Source organism: Notechis scutatus, chromosome 8 (assembly GCF_049901735.1).
Source record: "Notechis scutatus isolate UNSWTSFEM ecotype Mainland chromosome 8, rNotScu1.2, whole genome shotgun sequence".
In the NCBI taxonomy this organism is placed as follows: Eukaryota; Metazoa; Chordata; class Lepidosauria; order Squamata; family Elapidae; genus Notechis; species Notechis scutatus.
Genome location: NC_142016.1, coordinates 1,175,254 through 1,200,333, shown reverse-complemented (window position 1 = coordinate 1,200,333; position 25,080 = coordinate 1,175,254). Strand labels below are relative to the sequence as shown.

The 25,080-nt window shown below is 44.8% G+C and overlaps 1 protein-coding gene across 1 annotated transcript in view; it reads left to right on the top strand.

Moving 5' to 3' along the window:
• MACF1 (microtubule actin crosslinking factor 1) overlaps positions 1 to 25,080 on the top strand; it is a 294,628-nt gene that overhangs the window by 126,545 nt on the left and 143,003 nt on the right. Inside the window, 17 exon segments of the mRNA XM_087970253.1 lie at positions 880 to 1,171; positions 2,254 to 2,382; positions 6,508 to 6,585; positions 8,909 to 9,070; positions 10,981 to 11,085; positions 11,492 to 11,587; positions 11,718 to 11,843; positions 13,690 to 13,842; positions 15,043 to 15,197; positions 16,580 to 16,706; positions 17,747 to 17,930; positions 18,607 to 18,776; positions 19,312 to 19,490; positions 21,240 to 21,378; positions 22,140 to 22,333; positions 23,816 to 23,978; positions 24,540 to 24,623. Coding sequence (XP_087826379.1) covers positions 880 to 1,171; positions 2,254 to 2,382; positions 6,508 to 6,585; positions 8,909 to 9,070; positions 10,981 to 11,085; positions 11,492 to 11,587; positions 11,718 to 11,843; positions 13,690 to 13,842; positions 15,043 to 15,197; positions 16,580 to 16,706; positions 17,747 to 17,930; positions 18,607 to 18,776; positions 19,312 to 19,490; positions 21,240 to 21,378; positions 22,140 to 22,333; positions 23,816 to 23,978; positions 24,540 to 24,623 — 2,536 coding nt within the window.

Here is a 25,080-nt window from a genome sequence, read left to right as displayed (position 1 = left end):
TTGCTTCTCTCCTGGATTGGTTTCCATCTCTTGTCTCCTGTCCTGCCCTCTGGGGCTTTGGAGAATAATTTGACCTCCCTCTCCTCTTTGTGGCAGCCCCTCAAATACTGGAATGCTGCTATCATGTCCGTCCCCCCCAAGTCCTTCTTTTTTCTAGATTGGCCAAACCCAAATCCTGCAGCTGTTCTTCATATCTTTTAGTCTCTAGGCCCTTAATCACCTTAATTGCTCTTCTTTGCATTTTTTCCAAAGTTCCAATATCTTTTTGGTAATGTGGTGACCAAAACCAGACACAGTCTTCCAGGTGTGGCCTTAATAAGGCTTTATAAAGAGGTACTAATACTTCATGTGATTTTGATTCTATGCCTCTGTTTATACAATGTAGGGTTGCTTTAGCTTTTTTGGCTGCTGGCACACATGGCTGGCTCGTGTTTAAGTGATTGTCCACTAAGACTCCAAGGTCCCTCTCACAGTGACTGTTTTTGAGCCAGGTTTTGCTCAAAATGTACTTGTTTGTTTTTTCCTGCCCAAGTGTAAAAATTTGCTTTTCTCCACATTAAATTTCATTTTGTTGGATCGGGCCCATCGCTCAAGTCTGTCAAGATCTTTTTGGATCCTGGGTTTGTCTTCTGGGGTGTTGGCTATTCCTGCCAGCTTAGTGTCATCTGCAAATTTGATGAGTTCCCCCTTTATTCCCTCATCTACGTATGAAGATATTGAAGCATCCTGGGCCTAAGACGGAACCTTGTGGTTCCCCACTTCTGACTTTCCTCCTTGTAGACGTAGACCCATTAAGGACTACTCATTGAGTACGGTTTGTCAGCCAGTTACAAATCCATCTGGTGGTGATTATGTCTATCTTGCCTGATTTTCTCCCAGGATTGTGCGGCTTCAAGATGAATTGGTAACTTTGAGGCTGGAATGTACCAACCTTTACCGGAAAGGTCACTTCTCCTCCCCCTCCTCCTTGGACTTGGCACAGCCTTCCTCCTTGAGCACCAGACACGTGAAGACGGAACCTCTGCTAAAAGGAACGATTGCCCCACCTGCCTCTGCCTCCTGGATTCGGAAGCCAATGACTCGCGTGGAGTTGGTGTCCATTTCATCCTCTGAAGACGAGGGCAGCCTCCGCTTTGTGTATGAGCTGCTCTCTTGGGTAGAAGAGTTACAGGTGTGTTGCATGGTGGGAAGGTGTTCAGACAAAGTGCTGAACTAGGTCAGTTGCTGCCCTTGTGCAGCAGGCTAAATTGGCTAGTGTGGAGCTTGGTTAGATTTTTTGTGTGTGTGTGGCCTAATTTGTTGCATGAACCCAATTCATGTCTAGTATGGTGTCATTACAAACTTAGAAAATGGGTTACTTCAGTCACCAGATTAGGTATGTTGTATGAATCCAATCTGTGGGTGTAGTACTATTTGAAAAAAAAAAAAGTTAATAACATTCTAAGATTCCATGAATACTTTTTAAAAATGGTTTGATTATTTATTTTGTTTATAAACTCTAGATTACGGAAGTATAATAAAAGTCATGTTGTTTTATTAACAAAAGCCTCATACAAAGTGAAGAGAAAATTGTATAGAGAGCAGAATCTACGTTCCAGGGGTCTCCAATCTTGGCAACTTTAAGATTTGTGGACTTCAACTCCCAGGATTCCTCAGCCAGCAAAGCTTTCTGGGAGTTGAAGTCCAGTACAACATGGGCTACTTTCAAGGCAGAGGCATCTCTGAATATCTCCTTGAATCTTTAAGAACTTTCCCAGGACATGAAAAGCTCTGCTATTGTTGTAAGCGTTGAAGTTTCTGGTCAAGAACTCTCTTGGAAACGATGATGATCCCAAAGGGTCTCAGGTTGTCTGTAATCTGTAATCTGTAATCAGTAATCTGATGTTTGGAGCTGCTCTTTTTATAAGGCCCAGAGAGATCACAGAGAGAGCAGAGAGAAGGGGCACTGAGGGGATTTTGGTTTGCACCGCTATAATGAACACAACACAAGCAATCCAGTTTGCCTTGAAAAACATTATTTGGCCAATTTATTGGAAAAGTTAGGCAAATTTGGGAAAGATCTCCGCTGATTGTTCTTTCTATTGCCAAATGTTGTAAATGTAAATAGTTATGATTTTTTTTTTTAGTTTTAAAAATCAATTGGAAAAGGCAGTAGAGTGGAAAGAAAGGTTATTGATCAGGAGAACCTTTTGATAGGAATTGCTGAGGCTTTTCCCCGGCATTGAGAGGGGGCTGCTTTTGATGCCCTTTCAGATGAAGCTGGAGCGGTCTGAATGGGGGAATGACTTGCCCACCGTGGAAGCCCAGCTGGAGGTTCAGCGCCAGGTCCACAGTAGCGTCGAAGGCATGGGCTCCAGTGTGAAGGAGGCCAGGATGTACGAGGTGAGCAGACCCACCTGGGCTCATTTGACCCCCTTCAAGATGACTTTGAGGACGCCGGGAGGCAAAGTGGGATTATGTTTGCCCCGTTTTCAGAGCTGAGAACATTTCTAATTGGGTTGATTTTCTGTAGAACATGGTAAGTTTTTTCTTGGTCTATAGCAATTGCAATAGCCCTTAGACTTATATCCCGCTTCCCAGTGCTTCCCAGCCCTCCCTCTCTAAGAGGTTTACGGAGTCAGCCTCTGGCCCCCAACAATCTGGGTCCTCATTTTACCCACCTCAGAAGGAGGGAAGGCTGAGTCAAATTTGAGCCTGGTGAGATTCGAACTGCCAAATTGCAAGCAGCTGGCAGGCAGCAGAAGTAGCCCTGCAGTACTGCACTCTAACCACTGTGCCACCACAGCTATAAGTGTTCACCTCACCTCACCATCACCTTAGTCCTCTGGATAGCATTGATAGCCAATGCAAAACCTCAAAAGATAGGTATCACGCTTGGCCTTTCACTAGGAGGCTCCGATTGGAACCCAGATGTTTTTGTAGTCCATCTCTCCATCTTACAGCAGGTCCTTTGAGTAGGCGAGTCTAGTGGTAGGGCCACCATTATGTCACTTTTGTGTCCGTCTGTTATCAAGCAAACATCCAAAGTATCTTGCCTTTTTCCGTGTCTGTTTAATGTGCTTTTTGATGGCATCTTTTAAGTTAGTCCATCATCAACCTAATTTCTGATCTGATCTTTGAGTTAAACATTTGTCTTTCTGTTGCATTACTTGGAGTTTTTCCTCCATCTGAGTTCTATTCTACACTTCATTCTGAATTTATTTATGTAAAGAGTACAGATCTGTTGATAGGAACATATGAGTTTTTTCTGATCTTCCTGATTTGCCTTTGACCTCTGTGTCACCAGAAACTACCCTCCCCAAAGATTGGCGGTGGGCGGGGCGAGCTAAAGTAATTCATTTGGGTTTAAATGTATTTGAAACAAAATGTAGCTAATGTGATTATTGTCTAATCATGAATTTAGTCATTTTCCCCTTCTGTCATATTTTATATATATATCGCTTTCTCCCAAGGTTTTATTAAATCTCAATCAGACATACACACACAAAACACAAAAACATAAAACTTCTTTTTAAAAAGTAGCTTGGCCCCGGATTACCTCTCTTTGTATGGACTTCAATTAAATTCATGTTCAACTTATATACCATTACCTATCTTATTACCCTTCTATATCTTTATTATAACTTCTCCCTGCTTTCCACTCTTCTTAATTCTATTTTATTTATTTCATCTTAATTTAAATCATTGTATTTGTATCTTTTGTCCATTCTTTTCAATTATCCATTTATCTCATTCATATTAGAAAAAAAAAAATTTCTCCTGAAATCACTAATCGAAGTATGATGCCTTTCCATCGCTCCCCTACATTAACATATAATTCCTTATCTAATTCTGCTTAGTACATTCTACTTACTAAAATAGTAAATCCATAAAGTAATTAAATATATAATTAAACATTAGATCTCATAGCATTCCAATTATCTATTTCAAAAACAAATACCATAATAATAAGTTTGTACGAACATCCACACAATAGTCAATTAAACTCTATACTTAAACTAAATGTTTTAGACATTCCTTTTAATATTTTATTAAATCTTAAAATCTATCATTATTAAACCTTTAATATTTTAATCTTTACTTAAGCCTTATAAAATTCTAATTTTCTAATTCTCATACAAATACTACAATACTATCATGTACCTTGCAGAAACATTTTGAAACAAAGTTATGCATTACCTATTATCCATAAAAAAAGATTTCTTCTCCACACCTTATTTCATACCTTTTTGGCTTTTTTCCCCCTTCTTCCTTCCTATCTTATCCCATCTGGTCTTTTTACCCCCCCTTCGCTCCCCCCCCCTCTGTTACATTTCTCTTTTCTTTTGCTTTCTAACAGTATATTGATTATGCATCTTATTTTTCTCTTTCTTGGATGTTTTTTTTTAAAGTCTTATGTCCTTTTAGACTCATTAAAGATGGCTTCTTCTTCTTCTTCTTCTTCTTCTTCTTCTTCTTCTTCTTCTTCTTCTTCTTCTTCTTCTTCTTCTTCTTCTTCTTCTTCTTCTTCTTCTTCTTCTTCTTCTTCTTCTTTATCCTCCATTAATTGCTATATTTATTGATAAGTAGCAAGCGCCATTTCTAAAAAGCAAAAAATTTCTCTCACACCGTCTTTACCTTCTTTTTTTATCCTCTCTCAGTTCATCAACAGATAAAGCCATTATAAACCTTTTCTTCTTCTTTTTCTCTTCTTCTTCTTTTAAAACAACCAAGATAATTCAAAACTTAAAACAATTCCCCAAAATCCCAAAGTCATCAAACAGTCCAAACAGAACACAAAGTTCTTCACACTTTTTCTTCCTGGGGTAATATCAGTTGGCAAGGGAAAAAAAACCCAATCTGTATTTTAAAGTCTCATTACAATTAACTTCCAATCTCAAAATCTTCCAGGCATCTCCTCCAGCAAAATCTTAATGAAAATTTTCTTTTTGTCCTCTCCCTTCCCACTTATAACAGAAAGCTTTAAATTTTTACCTTCTATAAAATAGCAGGATTTTCAATATCCATTTGTTAAATCCATGTGGAAGGAGAGTAAACTTTCTCTTAAAACACTTTCACTCGCCGCTTGTAAATCTCTTCTGGAAACAAAGTATCTTCCAAAAAATCCGAATTTTCAGGATATTACTTGTATTACTTGTATCTTATAGTCCAGTTCAGGCAAGAAACTTTCGCTTCAGCACTTTCTCTACCTCCAGCACGATCTTGTCCAGCTGTCAGCTTCTTTGTGGCGGCCATTACAGACCGCCGCTCCACCGCCTTGAGAAAGAGGGTTAAGCCAGGTGGGGAAGGGGTCTGCGAAGACCCCAACCCCCTGTCCGGATCCCTCCTATCTTGGGCTGCCTCTTCATGGCAGCCCTAGCCTCCAGATCAATAGATCGGAGGCATCAAAGTGGCTAGCGCGGCAGGGATCGCGCAGGATCGCAAATCCCTGCCGCTCGCGAAGCCGACAAACCGGAAGTTCCGTCATATTAAATATTTTGACGTGGTGGAGACATCCAAGGCCTCTGAGGGCCCTGCCCTTAGGAAGCAGCCTGGGCTACTTTAGCACTGATAGTCAGCTCTTGGATTCGCGGGCTTCTCCAGCATCATCTGTCCTTCCACAAGAGTCCATACCTCCATACCTGAGAAGAGGGAATGGCCCTCCTCCAGAACCAGCTGGACCTTTCCCCCTCCAAAGTAACCTGCTGAATTACTGGCTGGGTTTGTCCAATGATCTAGGCTCAAATGAGGTGTGATGGTTTCTGGTTCCTCAGCTGTTCTCTTGGCATGTTGAAAGAATGAGAACTAGTAGGAAGGCTTTCTAGTTGATTCTGCTGCTTTTGAGCTGGAGAAAGAGAAAGAGACCATGCATTAAAAGGCAAGCCTTCCTACCTTTACTCCAGGTCCTTATCTCGGGGACAGAGAAGACACAAAGCTGCTGGGATTTTTCCTCAAAGAAAGAATCAAGAAAAGGAAGCAGTTTACTTTTTCATAGTGCAAATTGGCCTCTAGAGCAGGGAAGGATCATTATTTTCCTCTGCTTTTCTTTTGCTTAATGTTTTTCTGAACCTCTTAAGGGTCACAGAATCACTGTAGGGTGGCCGGCAAAGTGGATAGCCCCACAACACTGGGCTGCTTAAAAACAGTTTATGAGTTTGCTTATTTCTTTACAAACTCTGAAATCTGGGTGTTTTAACTCCCACTTCAATGCTCAAATACAGTTTGAGTATTTAAGAAGGTAAAATAAAAAAGCAGCCCATTTGCTGAAAATGACTGGTTTTGATGGCCAATCCTGAAGGACATCTGGGTTCTGCAAAAATTGGTCTGGGGGCTGCCTGTGGATTGCAGGTTGCCCTTCTGTCCTAACTGGTTTGAGCCTGCGCTGTTTATTAAATTGTGTTGAGACCACTGTGTGTAATTTGAAAAGAGGAGGGGAGGAAAATTTTTAAAGAAGCCATCACGTCTAGCATGTGCATTTCCACCTATTGTAGTATTATTTTTAATCAGCCCTTTTTGTCCTCCATTTAGGGTAAAATGTCTTCAAATTTCCGTGCTAGCTATACTGAAACCCTAGGGAAACTGGAGACGCAGTACTGCAAACTGATGGTGAGTATCTTTGTGTTGTGGTTAGCTGGCAGCAGGTGTGGATGGCTGAGGAGAGCGAGGACTCAGATGAGGGGCCAGGACCATTAGGGAATGGACTGCTGCCTTCAGAGTTTGTGGGGGCTGGCAGCAGCGATGAGGAGGTTCCCGAGGAGCCTGTGCCAAGTGTGCGTGTGTGCAGGGCTGCTCGCAGGAAAGAGCAGCTGCAACAGCATGGGCAACTCGGGAGTAAGGCTGCAAAGTAATGGCCTCTCCTTCAAGAAGATAAAAGGCAGCTGTGCAGCGAAAATTCTTTGTAGGAAGCAAAGACATTTTGAAACTCAGCCTTGTGGACATTCCAGTTGGTATTTGAAGACTCTTGTGTTGGAAACTATTTCTTATCTGTTGTTCTTGGCAGCCTTGCAAAAACTTGGCAAGGCTCTTTCTTGTCGGAGCTAATTAGTTGGAAGCAGCCTTTTATCTGTGAAGAAACAGGATTCATAGATGAAACCTTAAAAGGTTGTGCTGCTGCCTTTGTCTTGTGTTTGCTCTCTTGGAACCAGGTTTGGATCAGAACACTTTGGCAGATTTCTTTCCGGGTCCAAAAGGATCTCTGAAAATGTTTTGCAAGTTCCTAAACTTTTTGCAGCCCTAACAGAAGTGCCAGTGCCGATAGAGGAGAATCTCTGTAGCTCAAAGTAGAGTTGTGGGGTCCTTGGTGCTCTCCAAGCGTGGTTGTTTTCTTTCAGACATTCCATTATACAAATGGGCAACATGCAACATGAAACAACTAGGTAATGTGAAGGCCAGCTATGTGACTTTGAGGCAATCGCCTGGAGACAATGAGTTCTAGTCCCACCTTAGGCATGAAAGCTGATTGGCTGCCTTTGAACCAATCACTCTCTCTCAATCCAACCCACTTCACAAAGTTGTTGTTGGGGATAAGAGTTCAAGGAAGGAGTATTAGGTATGTTTGCTGCTTTGAGTAATTATAAAGTAATAAAGGTGGGATAAAAATCAAATAAATACAAAAAGCATGATATAAATAAATAAACAATAGACCAAGTCAAATCCAACACCACTAGAGACTTTCTGGAAGCCTGGTGCTCTGCCAAATTGGCCATCAGTAGACACTTAGACATAAACAATATCTACATACTGTGCAAAAAAGACAATCAACAAGCCAAAAAGGGAACAAAAGACCCAGACACCTCCCCATCAGCAATCAACACCCAGATGATCATAAATTTACTCCAGGATGAACATCAGACCAAGAAATAAGCAATATCCCAGTCAAGGAACTTCCAAACAGGCTAAGAGTAATCAGCCCAATCAAAGAATCTCCAAACCCACCCACCCTACCAATACTGACAGGGCAAGCCACTAAAATATAAAGGGAGAGCAAACCCCACTCTTTACTAGCACTGATGATGTTACCTAGTTGGGTAATGAAACACCTGGGAGAAAACCACCAAGCTCAGAGAGCACCAAGGACCACTCCTCTCTACCCTGAGCTGCAAATATTCTCCTTTATCGATAAACATCTTCAAGTGCTAGCACTCCTTCTAGTGCTTCTTATTGCACTAAAAATGTTACCTGGTCAGGTAATGAACCATCTGCAGGAAAACAGCCAAGCTCAGAGAGCACCAAGAATGCCACAGAAATGCCAGTTTCTTCTTCCTTCAAAGGGTCTTTCTGTGGGTGTGCCATTTGTCTTGCCACAAGAACAGATTCCTTCAACCACCTCGGCCCGCCTCGGGAGACGGGGTAGGGATGATTTGAATCGATAAAAAATTGCCCCTGGTTGCTATTACTATTATACCAAGTATACCAAGCCACACCCACAGCCACGCCCACAGAGCCAGCAGGGAACATTTTTGAATTTCACTCCTGAGCTCACTTGCTGCTTTGCTCAGGTTCTCATTTTGATGCATTTCACCATCAAGTTGGGCAAAGAAATTCCACACAAAAACCAGGTGTAGTTTTGCAAGCATTAGTATTTACTTTCCCCCAAATGTGGCATTTCTGAACACCCTTCTACTTATACATGTTTGTGTGCGTATTTTTTCACATCATGCAGCAAACCACACTGCACATTTCTGCAATTTTCAAAAATTTTGCAGCGGTTGAAGAAGTTGGTGCCTTTTTGTTTTCTTGGTTTATAGAGGATAGTGAGCAAATTGAACACCTTGTTGGATCTTACTAATTTTCTGTGCCTAAAAACTGCTTGGCAGGGTTTATAAACCAGTTTTTTAAGAATTATTTTCTGTGCTCACAAATAAGACGTCTAAGAGCAGAAATCACTTGAATATTATGAAATGGGACAAAATGTGTCATCTTTATGCAGGAGACATCCAGTTTCCGACTACGCCACCTCCAAAGTTTGTATGAGTTTGTATCACAAGCGACAACTGAATTAATTTGGCTAAATGAAAAGGAGGAGGAAGAGCTTGCGTATGACTGGAGTGAAAACAACCCTAACCTGACAACGAAGAAGAATTACTTCTCAGTGAGTAGAAAGACCTTGTAGTAACCAAAGGGGATTGCATGGCCTCTATTGGGTCTTCTGGAGGTCAAGAGAGGAGATCAGTGGGAGTGGCTTTGTAATCACAATTTCATATTTTTCAGTGTAGATATTGTAAGAAGAGAGTATGTTGGTCTGTGACAGCCAAAAGAGTCTAATAGTCTAGTTTTATTATCAGTCAAAGGCTTTGATGAGTAGCATGAGACTGACTGTAAAATTTCTTAAACAGGCTACCAGACTCTTCCTGACATTTCTCAGTGAAGCTAGTACTTAGAAGAAGTTATATGTCTGTGGAAATTCTCAGTCCTCCAGGTCACGGATGTCCCAAAGGTGCTTTTTTTCAAGAGGCAACTGGACTTTCTGTTTTTTCTTTGAAGATGTTTTGCTTCTCATCCAAGAAGCTTCTTCAGCTCTGACTGGATGGTGGGGAATGGAAAGATTTATACTCCTTGCAGATGGCTGGTCATTTGCATTCTTTTAGGAAGTCGTTAAGGCCACTTGGAGGTTTATCTGTGTCATCAGAGTCACCTGAGTAGTGCAAATGGGTGTGGAGCTTTTTCGGAACTGTTGAAAGGACTGTGTTGTAGACTGGAGATGATGTCATATCCCTCTGCCTCTGTTGAGAGAAGGCTGTTCAGTTTTGACATAGATGGCTTCTTTGACCCCTCTTTCAAACCAGCAGTCCTCTCTGTCTAAAATGTGGACTTTGTTGTCTTCAAAAGGGTGGGATTTGTCCGCTGAATCTAGTCCTGCTGGGTTTGTTCTCCTACATTGTGCCATGCATTTATGAAGTGGTTGTTTCATTTCCCCAGGGTACAGATCTGCACATGCCTCACTGCACTGCAGTGCACTGCATAGAAAAAGTTATATTTCAGTGTTGCCTTCCAAAAATTCCTTAGATTTTGACCTCCAGATGATGCTTCCTAATTGGCGGTTTCAGAGTTTATACGGGCTGAAACCTTTTGGGTGAAATCAATACTAAATTATTTGTCTACCCATTTTTTTCACTATTTTAGTTGACCCTAAACTCTGATAATCGCACCTAACTGCAGAAACCTATTGCCACAGCATTTCCAAGGCAGAACCATCTTGCTTCTCTTCAATCCCTCCAAAGAATGTAGAATCACTTGAGACGGCTGTTCCAGAGGTCCAGCACAACTCTTACCACTAGGGCACTTTCCTTGATTTAAACCCCTTGGAAATGTGTTGAACAGCACCAGGCGTGGAAGGGATCCCTCCCCTTCCTCCACCCGGGGCCTTTGGGGCATCCATGGCTGACACCGTTTGCTTACCAACTTGTAGCCTAGTCCAGACTCCCTCCTGCCACCTCCTTTGCTCGAGCCTCATGGAAGACGTGGTTGGATGGAAGGTGTTCTAGGCCCTCAACATTTCCATAATCGGCTAAACTGATCACTCCCTGATGATAATCAGTGATGATATCACTGAAAATCACTAACCCAATGCTATTTTTTGTTTTATTTTAGTATTCTGGCCATCACATCTATGAATGATTCTAATGGTTTTCAGCCTCCATATTTCTTTTTTAAATGAGGAAAACAAGAGTGTCCACCAAGTTTTTTTAAATGTTCAAGATATTGTTTGACTTTTCTTCAAAAAGGACATGAAAAAGTTACCTTATTACTGAATGTTGATGTAGATGTTGAAAATTGTCCTTGCCTGCCTCACCCTTAACCTTATAACTGGCCCCTTTCTGGAATGCTGCCTCAGCACACGCCAGAAACACAAGTATGACCCTCAGCATTAAAACCCAGACCCTCGGGCCTTGGCCATCTTTCTAAATGTCTTCCCGTGCCCGGCTGGTCTTTGGCCAAGAGGCGCCCTCCACCTGCTTCGGCCATAGACTCACCGAATCCCTTGATGTGTCCCCCACCCAGGAGCTGACAGAGGAGCTGGAGGAGAAGCAGGACGTCTTCCGTGCCCTGCAAGATTCTGCCGAACTGCTCTCATTGGAGAATCACCCTGCCAAGCAAACGGTGGAGGTAGGGCATGGCTGGGAGGCGCTCTGATTGGCTCTTGCTTGGGAAGGTTCGGGGGGGCTTAGGCAAGGCCAGGACTTAGGATGGCTGGTGGGTGTGAGGATCCTCTTTGGGGAGCCTTTGCCACCTTTCATTCCCGCGAGGACTCATGTTTGACCCCTGGATGAGTTGACATGGTGCCTACGTAATAAAGCAATATATTGGAGGCCCTGTGCATCATGTAACATACTAACAGTTTAAACACAAATACAAAGCAATTGTCTTGTGTTCTGGAACAGCTTCCTTTCTGGAACTGGGCATATAGTTGTGGGACGTCTTTCTTTGAAACAACGGTTTCTTTGGGTTTTCCCAGCTTCTGCTGGGCTGGGCGTTGTTGTCCCTTCAGCACAGCTGTGGTTGTCTCTTCCAGGCCTACAGTGCTGCAGTTCAGACGCAGTGGCATTGGATCAAGCAGCTATGCTTGTGTGTGGATCAGCACTTGAGGGAGAACACCGCCTACTTCCAGGTAGGGCAGCCCAGGGAGGGCTGGGTATCCCCAGTCAATCCACAAATTCACAATGCAAGGATCCTTCGCCATGGATGTGCGCACGCTTTGTGGGGTTGGGCAAATGAAAGGCTTCTTTATACCCTTCTAGTTCTTCGGTGATGCTCGGGAGTCTGAGATGTTCTTGAAGAACCTCCAGGACAACATCAAAAGGAAGTATTCTTGTGACCGCAATACCAGCCTGACCCGCCTGGAGGACCTGCTCCAGGATTCCATGGTGGGTGCTTTTGGGGCAAGTCAGATGGTATCCTGTAGACACCCAGAGACCTTCCGAACTTCTGCAGTTCCCCAGGCTTTGCTAACTGTGCTCCTTGCGTGAATTCTGCTGATAGTCTTCTCTGACAGCTGCCTTCTTTGATGCTCTGGAAACCGATGAATTTGGTTAGAGTGGATCCTAGCACTGCTTTAGAAGCAAACAAGGAATGTGTATGCATGTTAAAGTACTTTCTTTCCTCCTTGGTCATTCCCAGACCCGCTTTTCTGAAGCCCCCCTGTGTTTGGTTGGCATCCCCCTCACATGTATCTGTGAAGTGGTCTCCAGCATGTTACGTATTTCCAGTGCGCTGAAGTGGGTGGCTGCTGTTGGGGAGCACAGGGTGACATGAAATCCTGAGTCGGGCCATTGATCCGTCTGGCCAAAGCTCGTCTCCCTTCGGGTTCTTCCGGTGGTGTTGCTAATGGGCTGGTGCTGCACAGTGTGGGCCTGTCCCTAAGCTGGCTGCTGCCCCCTCCTAACCGGCTGTCTGGCAGGCGCCCATTGTCCCCCGAGGTCTGGTCTCTGAGCAGCTCCGGGCCTCCGGGCTCTGAACCAGAAGCGTCCTCTAGCGGTATCGTCTGGATGGCTTGGACTGCAACCCCAGGGACTCCCAGCCGTAGTCCATAGAAATCAGGACAGAGAGGGGCAGGAAAGTAAGTGCCTGACAAGAATGAGCTTCTTGAACTGGCCATGAGGACTGGGAGGGTGCTGGGGAGGCTGGTGTTTGGCTAGGAAAAAGAGGCTTGCACGGTGGCTGAGGGAGGCCGCTTGGAAAGCAGGACAGGCAAGCAGGGAGGTCAGCGTGAAAGGCGGGAGGGACAGAGAAGCCTTTCTAGGTGCAACCAGGAGAAGGAGGCCCACTGGAAGCCTCCCCCCGAGGGGGAGCTTTGTGCGTGCGGCCAGCCAGCCTCCATCCGGGTTGGCTTGCACTGAGGCTCTTGGCCTGGCCAACGCTCTGGATGAGACCAGGGGGCGGGGGGTGGGGAAGAGAGGGCGCTTTGGGGCAGTCAGGCTCCAGCTGTTTGGAGGGGAAAGTTGAAGGACCCCGAGAAGAGAAACTGTGCAGGGAAATGGAGGGGCTGCTGCAAAACAAGCCAACAAAGCGTGTTGCTGTTTCAAGGGCTACAAGGAAGGCGCCTGCTTGGGGCCAAAGCAGATGCCTAATGATCATAATGAATGAGTTACAGTTGTATTTCTTCCAACCATGCTCCCCTGGGACAGGCACAGGTAGCTCATTTTTAAGCTCTGTCTATCTATCTATCTATCTATCTATCTATCTATCTATCTATCTATCTATCTATCTATCTATCTATCTATCTATCTATCTATCTCTTTCAACTATCTTCCCACCTACCAGCATTTCCCCAGCATTGTCTCAGCCAGGTTTTAAACTGCTTTCAGTCAATGCATCAATCTTCCTGAACAATCTTTCTGCACAATTCTGCCACTGCCTCCATTTCTTTATTTTGCAAAAATCAAGCATTTTTTTCTTCAATAAAGACAGTAGGTCTGGGTCTTGTTGCTCAGGTAATCTCGTCTTGGGGTTCTGGGTTGTGCTCCCAGGTTGGTGGGGGGCTTGGAGGATGAGCCTCTTGCCAGAAGAGAATGGAAGAGGGGCTGGCTGGTGGCTTTCTGTCCATGCCCCCTCTCGCTCCTGCCCCTGGCAAAGTGCTCTCCCCAGATGGCAGGCGAGGGGCTCCGGTAGGAGCTTGGTGTCTTTTGGGGGGCTGGCGGGGGGTCCCCTTGCTGTGGCTGCCTCTCTCCCTCGCCCTCCTCACCACCATCGCCTCGCTTTTCTTTTGAGCAGGACGAAAAGGAGCAGCTCATCCAGTCCAAGAGCTCCGTGGGCAGCTTAGTGGGAAGGTCCAAAAGCATCGTCCAGCTGAAGCCCCGGAACCCCGAGAGTCCTTTGAAGAGCACCATCTCCGTGAAGGCGGCTTGTGATTACCGCCAAATTGAGGTCAGCAACAGCAGCTGAAGGAAAACTTGGGAGGGCTTGGGAATTTCCCGGATAAGGAATAATGTGGGGGGTGGTATTCAGAATGTCCCTGTTTTCAGACCTTCAGCATCTTAGCCAGCCCAGCTCCTCCCCGTCCCCAGTGACTTGTATCCAAGGGTTCCTTCCCTGCAGTCACAGCAGTCACGAGTCTCTTGCTGCATTCTTAATGGTGACTTAAAATAATGATAAGGCTCTGCATACAGGTATTCCTCGACTTATGGCCACACTTGCCATGTACCCCAATTTTGATCCTGCGACCCTGGGGATGCTACAGCAGTTATTAACTGAGACAGGGGTCTCCAACCTGGGCCACTTTAAGACTTGTGGACTTCAACTCCCAGAATTCCTCAGCCAGCTTTGCTTTGAAGTCCACAAGTCTTAAAGTGGCCCAGGTTGGAGACCCCTGAACCAAGAGGACCGATCGTAAATCTGGTGCCATTGTGACTTTGAAAAGGCACTAAATGAACAGTTGTAAGTCGAGGACTACCTGTACTTCCTCTGTTGGCTTTAAAGGAGAAAAAGGTTGAGGTTTTACGGGTAGGTTCTGATGAAGCCTCTTTTTTGCTTCTCCCAATGCGCTAAGCGGTTACTTTGCAAAGCCAAACGTTGAAGTACTAGCATCAGCCTGGAGCTTCCCAGAACTTTAGCTTGTTCCTAAACCATGGTTCTTTGGGATTCCCTCCATTAATCCACCCTTGGGCTTTTGTGCAGCCTTGTAATATGCCAACTCAGGTCCAGGATATCATTCTGCAGGGAGAAGCGTTTGGTAAATGCCTTATTAGGGAGGGCTGAGAGAGAGAGAGAGGAATAACCAAAGCACACAGTCCCTGGATGAGAGACGTTCCCTGAAGTTGGGCTCCAGCACGGAGTCCGAAAGCTCGGAAGAGCAAACCTCGGTTCCGGTGACAGAACCAGATTCGATCTTGCAGAAAAATAACCCTGCGTGGGCAAAGCTTTATTTTCAGTTTGGTATCTCCTCACTGAGATAAGCTGCTAGGAAATGTTGCAGTTGCTTTTCCTAGAGAGACTGCAGGAAACGTTGGGGAAAGTTTCTGTTTAAAAAGGAGGGGGGTCAGTTTGGCCCCCAAGATCAGAGGGTTACTTCATGGAGCGAGAAGAAATGTCTGCTGGACTACAGAAGCACCTGGGTTGCCTCCACAGATCACCATCTGCCGCAACGACGAGTGTGTGCTGAAAGACAACGCTCAGCGAACCAAGTGGAAAGTGATCAGTCCCGCTGGGAATGAGGCCACGGTGCCCTCGGTTTGCTTCTTGGTTCCCCCTCCCAACAGAGAGGCCATCGAAATGGCCAGCAGGTAATGGGACCGAGGTCCCCAGGGTCCTGGGCAGATCCCTGGAGCAGCTTTGCGGAGTCCTCCCCAGGACTCCCCCTCCTCTGTGGTAGATGAGGAGCGCTTCCAGGGAAGGGCTCTGGGTGCAGCATTTGGTGCAAGGACTTCAGAATTTCTTCTCCTTCTTTTGCCAAAGAAGGACGAACTTTTCTCTTTTGTTTCTTTGTTTAGATTTTGCAATATTTTTCTCAACTGTTTTCTGCTTTGCTTTGTTTTGTTTTACTTTGAATTTTTGGATGCTTTTACTGCTTTGAAGTTGGGTATGAAGAGCATTAGAGCAAAGTTCTCTTCCCCGGCCTCTGATAGGTAGATCCGTCTCTTTTCAGGCCATCTCAGTCCCCAGAGGTCCTCTTTCCCCCCATGTTTTATTTCTTTGATTTATATAACATGTAAAAATCAATTTCAATCAAACAGTGTGTTGTCTGGGTACAATTATTTTTAAGCAATCATGATCAAAATGTTCACAATGATATTCGTCACAATAATATTAATACTCTAATAACAATAATGTTTAACTTACCTACTTCAACAAGTCGTCTTCATCACATTTGTCCTGCATTTATATCCCCATATTTCTAACTTCTATTAGATAATAACAACAGAGATCCTTATTTATAAAGTCCCTATCAAACTACAAGTAAACATTTAAAATACCTACAAAAAGTCACATTTTTCATAGATTTTTCCGAAAGTATGTATTTTGTGTGCATTTCATCCTTGTACAAATACCTTTTTTTTGCATTTTAACTTAAATGCACATTTTTAAACAGATATAGGTATTAGTGCTGAGAGCAGTGCTATAAAATACAGGTGTATGCAAACCAACTGCAGGTGTCCACACCTTGCTAAACTTGGTCCACCTCAGAAGCTAAGCAGGAGTGGGACAGTTGGAACAATAGAACAGAATAACAGAATTGGACGGGACCTTGGAGGTCTTCTAGTCCAACCCCTGCTGAAGCAGAGACAAACGGCTGTCCAATCTCTTCTTAAAAATCTCTTCCAGTTTTGAAGCACCCACAACTTCTGGGAGGCAACTCATTTAGCTGATTAATGGAAATGGCAGACAGTTGGCCAGGCTGGGAATAGGAGAAATGTCCCAGTTAAAGGCCAGAGAAAACTGATTAAGTATCCATCAAATCCCATAACAATGGCAAAGAGCCAGGAGGGAACCTGGATAGTCAAAGGAGAAATGTAGAGTGACAGTAATGGCAAGGAGATCAGCTCCTGCAGAGGGCTTGGAATCCCTGGATCCAGGGCTTCATGGCATGCGGTGCTGCTGCTGCTCGGTCCAGGAGCTCATTTGAGCAGAGGCTCAGGGAAACCTTTGCTTTGCCTTCTTCTTGCAGAGTGGAGCAGCTCTACCAGAAGGTGATGTCCTTGTGGCACCAATTGCATGTCAACATGAAAAGCCTGGTCTCCTGGAACTACTTGAGGAAGGATATCGCTTTGGTGCAGAGTTGGAACCTGGAGAAGGTAACGATGCAGATCTCTAGAAAGTTGGTTGCTGGCATTTTCGGTAAGGCAGAAAGGAAGGATGAGCAGTGTAAAATAGTGGGTGAAACAGTCTTGTGAGTAGCAGATCTTGGACAGGACCTGAGGTGGCATCTGTTCCAAAATGAAAAGAAGAGGTGTGGCGGCAGCAGGAGATTGACAGAGCAGGGGACTCAAAAGTCATCTTGCAAGCAAAGATTTCATAGTAAAATTAAAAGTAGGTTGTACTAGGCTTACGACCATAACTGAGCCTGGAACTATGGTCTTAAATCGTGGCGGTTAAGTGAGTCACCGTGTGATGCTTCCCGATTTTATGGAGGTCATTAAGTGAACTATGTACATGTACTGTAGTCATTAAACAAATCCATTACAGCAAATGGATATTTTGGGCTGGGAACTAGAAGTAAATGGCTTTCCGTAGAAGACAATTCCCTGCCCCAATAAGCTTAAATAAAATTTTTCATTAGCTTAGATATTTATGAAGTACCACTGTCTTCTTCACAAGTTAATGTTCTTTCCATGAGCATCATGCACTTGTTCCCCAACATTTTTTTTTAAAATAAATTTTTATTGGTTTTTAAGATAAACATAGACAAACAAAACATAAAAACATCAAGCCATCTTCCATATATATATATACATACAGTGTGTCGGTTGGTTTACAGATTGTTTTGTGCTTCCATTTCGTAGTCTTCAATTACAATTACATTGTACACATTGTCATATTTTCAATCCAATATTAAATACATTAATATCATTGTTAATATGTTCCCCAACATATTTTAACTACAGTGTGCAGAGTTCCCAATCAATATGCAGCCATATTGTAGAAGTCTTGGCCAGTGTATGCACTTACTCTGAAACTGTCTGGGAAAATAAGTTGCTTAAACCCCTGTGAAGATACTTGGCTGGAGATTCCAGGTGGCTGGAGGTGGAGTGGTCCCTGGGGCTACTGGCCACTGCCCAGCCTGGTGCCACGATCCTCATGTAGCTGTGTGCTTTGTGTTCCTTGTGACTCACAGCTGCGGGCTCTGGCCCCAGGAGAGTGCCACCACGCTGTGAAGAACCTGCAGGTGCACTTTGAAGACTTCTTGGAGGACAGCCGGGACTCAGAGATCTTCTCCCTGGCAGATCGGCTGCACCTCGAGGAAGAAGTTGATGCGTGCAAAGAGAATTTTCAGCGGCTTCTGCAGTCCATGGAAAACGGTGAGCCTAGTGCCATGTTCAGAGCAGCCCCTAGAGCTGGGAGTGCAATATATCGGTGTGGCATTTAAGGCTGACTGGTAGTTTTGTGTTTTATCTGTTTGCATGGATTTGTTTGGTTTTGAGTGCTGCCTGAAGTTCATTGGAACTGGAGAGTTTAATTGTGGTGATTGCATAGGAAATCGTTTTCATGGTTTATTTGTGAAGGTCTCCAGTCTGTTCTGAGGAAAAGAGTGTTGTAGAATACAAGGAACAGTAAATTTGGCAGAAAGTTCAAATCAATAAGGAACCCAAGGTTCAAATGTTGTGTGAGACTTCCCAGTCACCTCTCCAGGTTCCTTCTGCCCTCACCTGCGGAGCAGGGAAGCTCAGAGCAGGAGGCCTAGTTCAGTGGGCTCCTGTGCCCCCAGCAGAGAATCGTCCTTGTGGGCTTGGCTGCTGCTTCAAGGGGTTTGTCTCTGCCTCTTTTGGGAAAAAGATGAAGATCCCTTGACAACCAGAAGCTCAGCAGTCAAGCGGGCTCAGCTCTACTTCCCACCAGCTTGGCTTCCTTTCAGCCTGAGATGGTGGGGTGTAAACATCAATCTGGAAGCTGTGGCTTGGAGATAGGCATGTGGCCATGGACCTATAAAACGTTTGAGTTCCCCATTTAAAGTTCACTCCTTTTATCTATGAGCAGAGGATAAAGATGAGACTGCTTCTCGGACTTACCTCTCTGAGCTCAAGAACATCCGGCTTCACCTGGAGGAATGTGAGCAGCGGCTGGTGGGCACCATCCGGACACCAAGCAGCACCAGAACCGACGGGGATGCTCTGCAGGAAAACACTTTCCGAATGGCCGAGCAGGAGGTTGGCATTTCCAGATGACGGGGGTGGGCGGGGGGTGGCAGCGTGCTTGAACAATGTTCCAGTTCTCTTTAGGTAAGAGGACAGAGAAGTCCTGTGCTGTCATCCTGCAGCAGGGTGGAATTTAAGAGAGAACCTTGCACTTACTGCTCACAAAATGAATCCCTGTTTTGTTTCCTGACTTCCTGCAAATCACAGCAGGCCATTCTGAGAGAGACCCAAAACTGTGATGTCCTTCAGTTCTTTGTTTTGCTTCCTCTTCATCTTGCCGATTGGAAGAAGCAAATTCATTCAGATTCCATTGGGAAACCGTTGGCATAGGAGGTGGTTCTGTATGGATGGAGACCAGACACAGTCTCCATTCTGCCGGTGGCATCTCCTCCGAAAAGATCCCTCCGTAAATACTTGATCACCAGGCATCTGGCTGTGGAGGAGCTTGGATGAGGTCACTGTGGTCCCTGGCCTCTTGCTCCTCTTCTGATCGCTAAGGAGGTGTTGCGATTCCGCTTGTGCTCACGATTTGCTATTGTCTCTGCAGCGCCTGAAGGGAGATTTGCACCAGCTGAGAGTCGACCTGGACCAACTGGCTGAGAGATGCCACATTTTTTTGCACAAGTCTCCCACAGGGTCAAGTACACCACAACTTCGTACTGAGCTGAACCTGCTGGTGGAAAAGATGGACCAGGTCTATGGGCTCTCAGCAGTCTACCTGGACAAGTGAGTTGCTGGCATTTTCCCTCTAAATTCCAAAAGGAGAACTGTGGTTTTTCCATATAAAAGAAACCAGGCAAGTGGCAGAACACCAGGCTCTTGAGTCCTCTAGCTTAGGATGTTTTGTACTATTAAAAAGAAAGTTTGGGGAAAGAGAGGATTCCTAGTAGATTTGCGCTGCTTGCAAATAAAATGTAACATAGAGAGAGTCTGTTTGATTGTGAGATGCGCTGCCGATGGGCTCAGGAAATCACAAGAGAATTTAGCCGTTTTTGTAGGGCCATCAGGAAAAATCTCTTGAATCCAATTTCTTGAAAACAACAAATCTCTGATTGCATTTTAAAAATAGCTGGCATAGAAGACAGGATTGCCTCTTGGCTTTGCTTTATTAACAACAAATGTATTGAATCGTAACTCATTTTGCAGGGTGCCCTGCAGTTATTCCTAGAACCCTGGGTGCGCTGCAAAAGATAGGCGGCATTTGCAGCCCAACTTTAAGAGTCATGTTAACTGTTAAAACAATATAGAGGAGGTATACCCACCCTTCTGCCTGATACACAAAATAAACATCTCGTAATGCACACCAATGTATATAGGAGAAGTCTGAATGCCAGCCAGATTCTCCTTGTGCTCAGCATTCAATGGGCATCGGTCTCAGTTTCATTTTGACTGGGATCCATGCGCCTGCAGAGAGACATGAATTGTACAGGCAGCCAGTTTTTCTACCTCTCCCTTGCCCTATCCTGACATACAGTACCAGCACCCAGACTGCTTTTTACAAAATAAGCAGTGCAGGGTGGGATGCAAATACTTTTGCTACCAGTTCTGTGGGCATGGCTAGGTGGGAGTGACTAGGTGGGCATGGCTTTTTTTTCCAGCCCCCTCCCCCCTCCGTGCTCCATTTTTTTAATCTCCTGAGCCTCAGGGAAGCCTCCTTGGAAGGCATTTTTGCTCCCAGAAGGCTTCCCTGAGGCCCAGGGGGCAAAAAACAGAGCGCGCGGGGGGGAGGGGGGGCGCAGCACACACACACACACACATCCCATGCACCCCTTTTTGCCTTCTGGGCAAAGCAGTAAGACAGCAAGGGGGATCCCAGCACAGCTGATCGTTGGGAGGAGGGGAAATACCAGTTCAGCTGAATCAGTAGCTGGTGTTTTTTTTTTACTACTGGTTTGCGTGAACCGGGCTGAACCGGTAGAATACCACCACTGAAGCAGTGACCTCATTGTTTTCTATAGTGTTTGTGAAATGTTTCTTAACCTTATAACACCCTGATGTGCCCAGTGCTGTTCCCTTCCTTGCCTGTAAATGTAAAGCTTTGCATGCAACTTGGTGGTGCAGAGGAATTCAGTTCTGCCTTTGAAAGGGGATAGTAAGAGAGGTAAAAAGAGAGGCCTTGCTTTGGAAAAGTAGAATGCCCGAGAAAGAGATGAACAGCTCAGCCCTGACCGTGTCATCCTTACAAGGGGGCAGAGAAGTTTTCAAAATTTTGGTAATGGATTCTACAACAATGAAGTAGTTGCATTTTTGGAATTTCCACAGTGTCCATTTTGTGACCCGGCCACCTCAAAGGGCTTTCAATAGTTTCCAGATGTGGCAATGAGCAAGAAGGGGATGGAGGAAAGGGAAAAAGACTCTCACTATATTTTTACTGTTCAACAATGCAACCCTGGACTGGATAGTTCCTGGTTGACAAGAGGGGAAAAGCTGTTCGCATTTCAGGAAGTTACATTTCCCTTTTTTCCCTTCTGGTAGGCTAAAGATGGTTGATGTTATCATTCAGAATACGCAAGGAGCTGAATCCTTGGTGAAAGGCTATGAGGTGAAATTGAGTCAAGAGGAAGCTGTGCCTGCGGACATCATCGCCATTCAGTCCCACCGGGTCTCCTTGCAGGTTGGTAGCCCTGAGATGCTCTTGCACAAGGCCACAAATCAATGCCAGTTGCCCCCTTCTGCCCCTTCTGTCTGCCGGAGGGACGCCAGCCTTTCTCTGCTCTTGCCGAACAGTGCTCTAGGCCGGGGGTCTCCAACCTTGGCAACTTTTAAGACTCGTGGACTTCAACTCCCAGAATTCCTCAGCCAGCAAAGCTCCCAGAGGAATTCTGGGAGTTGAAGTCCACAAGTCTTAGAGTTGCCAAGGTTGGAGACCCCTGCTCTAGGCCACCTTTGTCATTCTGGGGCCAAATCAAATGGGACAATATGGCCACACAGGTCAGGCTGGCCTGCTCTGGGGGACAGGCAGGCTGGCTTAGTTGGTCCCGAGGCTTCCTTTGTCCTGTTCTCCTTCGTCCCCAGTATTGAAGGCAAACACACTTACAAACACACTTACGTGTCTGAGGACCTCGGTGGCATCATAGGTTTCTTGGCCAAGCAGCCAAAGGCTTGTGGGGTTGGTTGACAGGTGGTTGGAGTATCATTCTTAGGAAGAAGTCATTGAAGTCAGGTCCTCTGGAGTGTTGTAGCAACACACGAATGTGTGCTGATTGCTAGGGCAGAAAAGCAGAGCAAGATTTGGAACACGGCTGCAGAATCCCCACCTGAGAAAGAAGCCACCAGGAAACGACCTGTTTCCATATCCAGGGTTGCTTGTCTGTTTTTTGGTCAGTTTGATCATGTTTGCTCCTTTCTCCTTGTTGTGTATCATTAATATTCCAGCACTGGATCAGTGAAGTGAACACCAAGAGCGCCGTCTTTGCAACCTTGGAGGATGACTTGGCAAGAGCCAAGCGGGTAGCAGACCAGCTGTACCGCTTGAAGCGGGAGCGCAGCCTGGACCTGGAGCATTACCAGGAGAAGCGGGCTCAGCTGTGGGATCGCTGGCAAAGAGTCAACCTGCAGATGGAGACTCGGTGAGGAGGGGGCTGAGGGGAGGTCTTTGAGAGTCTCAGAGTCACTTATCAGGCTTTAGTATCTCCAATCCAGCAACGTGATTCAAAATAGCAAAAACAAGGCAAACTACTTATAGTCTTGACCAAATTTTATTTTGGATTACCTGTATAGTTGTCTGTGGAGAATTCTGTCACATGTGACGTTTGGATGTCTCTTAACATGAGGTTTTAATATGTTCTCTTTTGATTAGCTGAATAAGGATATTCTTAGATTAAACAAAAGACTTTGTTAATATTTTTATTCTGACATGATTATTAAATCAGCTTTTGATTATTGAATATCAACTTCAGTGTAACAATGTCCTAAAGCAGGGTGTTCAACCTTGGCAACTTTAAGACTTTGTGACTTCAACTCCCAGAATTCCTCAGCCAGCTTTGCTGAGGGATTCTGGGAGTTGAAGTCCACAAGTCTTAAAGTTGCCAAGTTTGCCCACCCCTGTCCTAAAGTCTTAAATTGATACAAGATACTTTAATATGCTGCATCAATTTAATGTTGCCTCAGTATTTTTATTTAAGCTTAATTTCTTGTAAATCTCTTTTATCTCTTGGTGTGAAAAGACAAAATACAAGCTGTCTCTTTGTTCCTATTCTCTCTTGACGGCTCCCATTTTCTTCTGAGTTTTGGTTCGCAAATGTTTCAAGCACAATCATGAGCTTTTCTAGAAGAGAAGCTGACCACTAGATAAATGTTACTGCCGTTATTACCTTCTGTCTACGCTGATTTTCTGGGAAATCTATCCATTGTCCGTGGAATATCCCTAGGAGTATCTTTGCTCTACCGTTTCTCCATTCATTCCTGCCCTGCCCTTAGTGGTGTTATTAGTAAGGCTTATACCCACAAAACAGCCACTTTTGGGGAAAGATCGGGGGGAAGGAGGAAGAGCCACTTTGTGTCCTTTTAAAGGGAGCAGACAGGCAATCTAAGGGGGCCGTGGCCCCGTGGATAATCGCCCCACCCCCTCCAAGGGCCAGGTAGCCTGACTGAAAGGAGCTCTGGGTCCCTAGAGGGACCCCCGCAGAGGGCCAAGGGTGCTGTGGAGGCCTCCTTAGATGGCGGCTCTTGCTATCAGAGTGAGTGGAAACACTGGAGACTTCTTTGGGGTTTCTTGCGAAGGACACAGGTCCATTGCTGCTTCTGCTGACCTGGGCCAACTGACTGACCAAGTAAATGCATTCTTGATGTGTGGTCTGTAGTAAACCTTTACAGATTGCAAACCACTCCAGACAAAGGGTGCCTGAAGAGTGTGGTCAAAAACAGTCAAATTGGGAAGAACATGGGTATGTCATGGCCATCATCTTGACTTTTTTAAAACCACACTCTCTGGATGTCCCTGAAAAGTTTTCCCCTCTACTGCTCTATTATAAGTGTACCATGTTTGAAGCATCTTTTATCAGTTGGTGTTTTCTCCTTTCCTCTGCTTCATTTCCTGCATTTCTCGGCAGAAAATCTGAGCTGGAGAATATTGAGGATGTTCTCAGGGATTATCGGAACTGCCACGGGGCGCTTGTCCAGTGGATTGAGCAGACCACAGCCCAGCAGGAGCTGATGAAGCCTGGACAAGCCGAGGACAGCCGGGTGCTCTCAGAGCAGCTCAGCCAACAGATGGTAAGGATGATGGAGAGACGCACGAACCTTCTCTCTCTCTCTCTCTGGAACTACAATTTCCCTCATTCTCATCCAGGTTCCTGTCACCACGTGAATGTCTTGACACTTGGGAAAATAATGTCTCTAGCATTTGTGAACACAAAGATGCTGCACTTTGTCTTGTCTAGGTCTGTGATAGTATAACTCCCCTAGCAGCAAATGCCTCATTTTTTCACTATAACAGTTGCTATTGCTGTGAATTTTTTAACCTATGGAGAACAGAAAATGTGTTTGATTTCCATGCTAGATTTCATGGCCTTTTGGTCCAACGTAACTGGCCAGCCCTTATATCCTTTGGAATAAGAGCTATAAATTGAAAAGGAAAGTTTGCCTCGTCTCCAAAAGAGACTGAAAATACAAGGGAAACACAAGACGTGGCTTAATAATAGAGTCAGGTTGTTGTGGATATATATCCCCTCTGCTCCAAAATGTGGATAGAGTTAAAGAAGAAGAAGAAGAAGGCAGAAAAGCATCTTGCTTGTAATTGTGATTTTGACTTTTGCTTTTTATTTTGAATTTAAGGCACTGTTTGCTGAAATAGAAGCAAATCAAGCCAATCTGGACCAGTGTCAGAAACTGTCTCAGCAATATTCAATTGCTGTCAAGGTAACATATATCTTCTAGGAGCATGCAATACAAAGACACAGAATGCAGAACTAGCTGGGACAGAGATTGGCAAACCTGAGGCTGGCTCTGAAATAGCTGTGGGCATTTGGGAAGGTTATTTTAGATCTTTTCCATAAACAAGGCATGAGCGCACTGCTGTACTGTGGCAGAAAAGAAATTGCTAGCAATTCATTGTGATTAAAACATTCAATAATATTTTGTAATATTTATTAATTATATTATAAATTTATTATTGTTATTATTCATATTAAATATTTTGTTGTGTGCATCCAAAGTAGAAATGTTTCATGTGATCTTCTGTGCTGCCTTGTATCTTTTGAAAGAAATTAGATCAGGCAGTTCCACTGGCAGCAATCTGAGTAGTTTGTTACCATAGTTGATAATTAATCAAGTCCTTTGCAACAAGGATGACTCAGCCTTCCATCCTTCTGAGGTG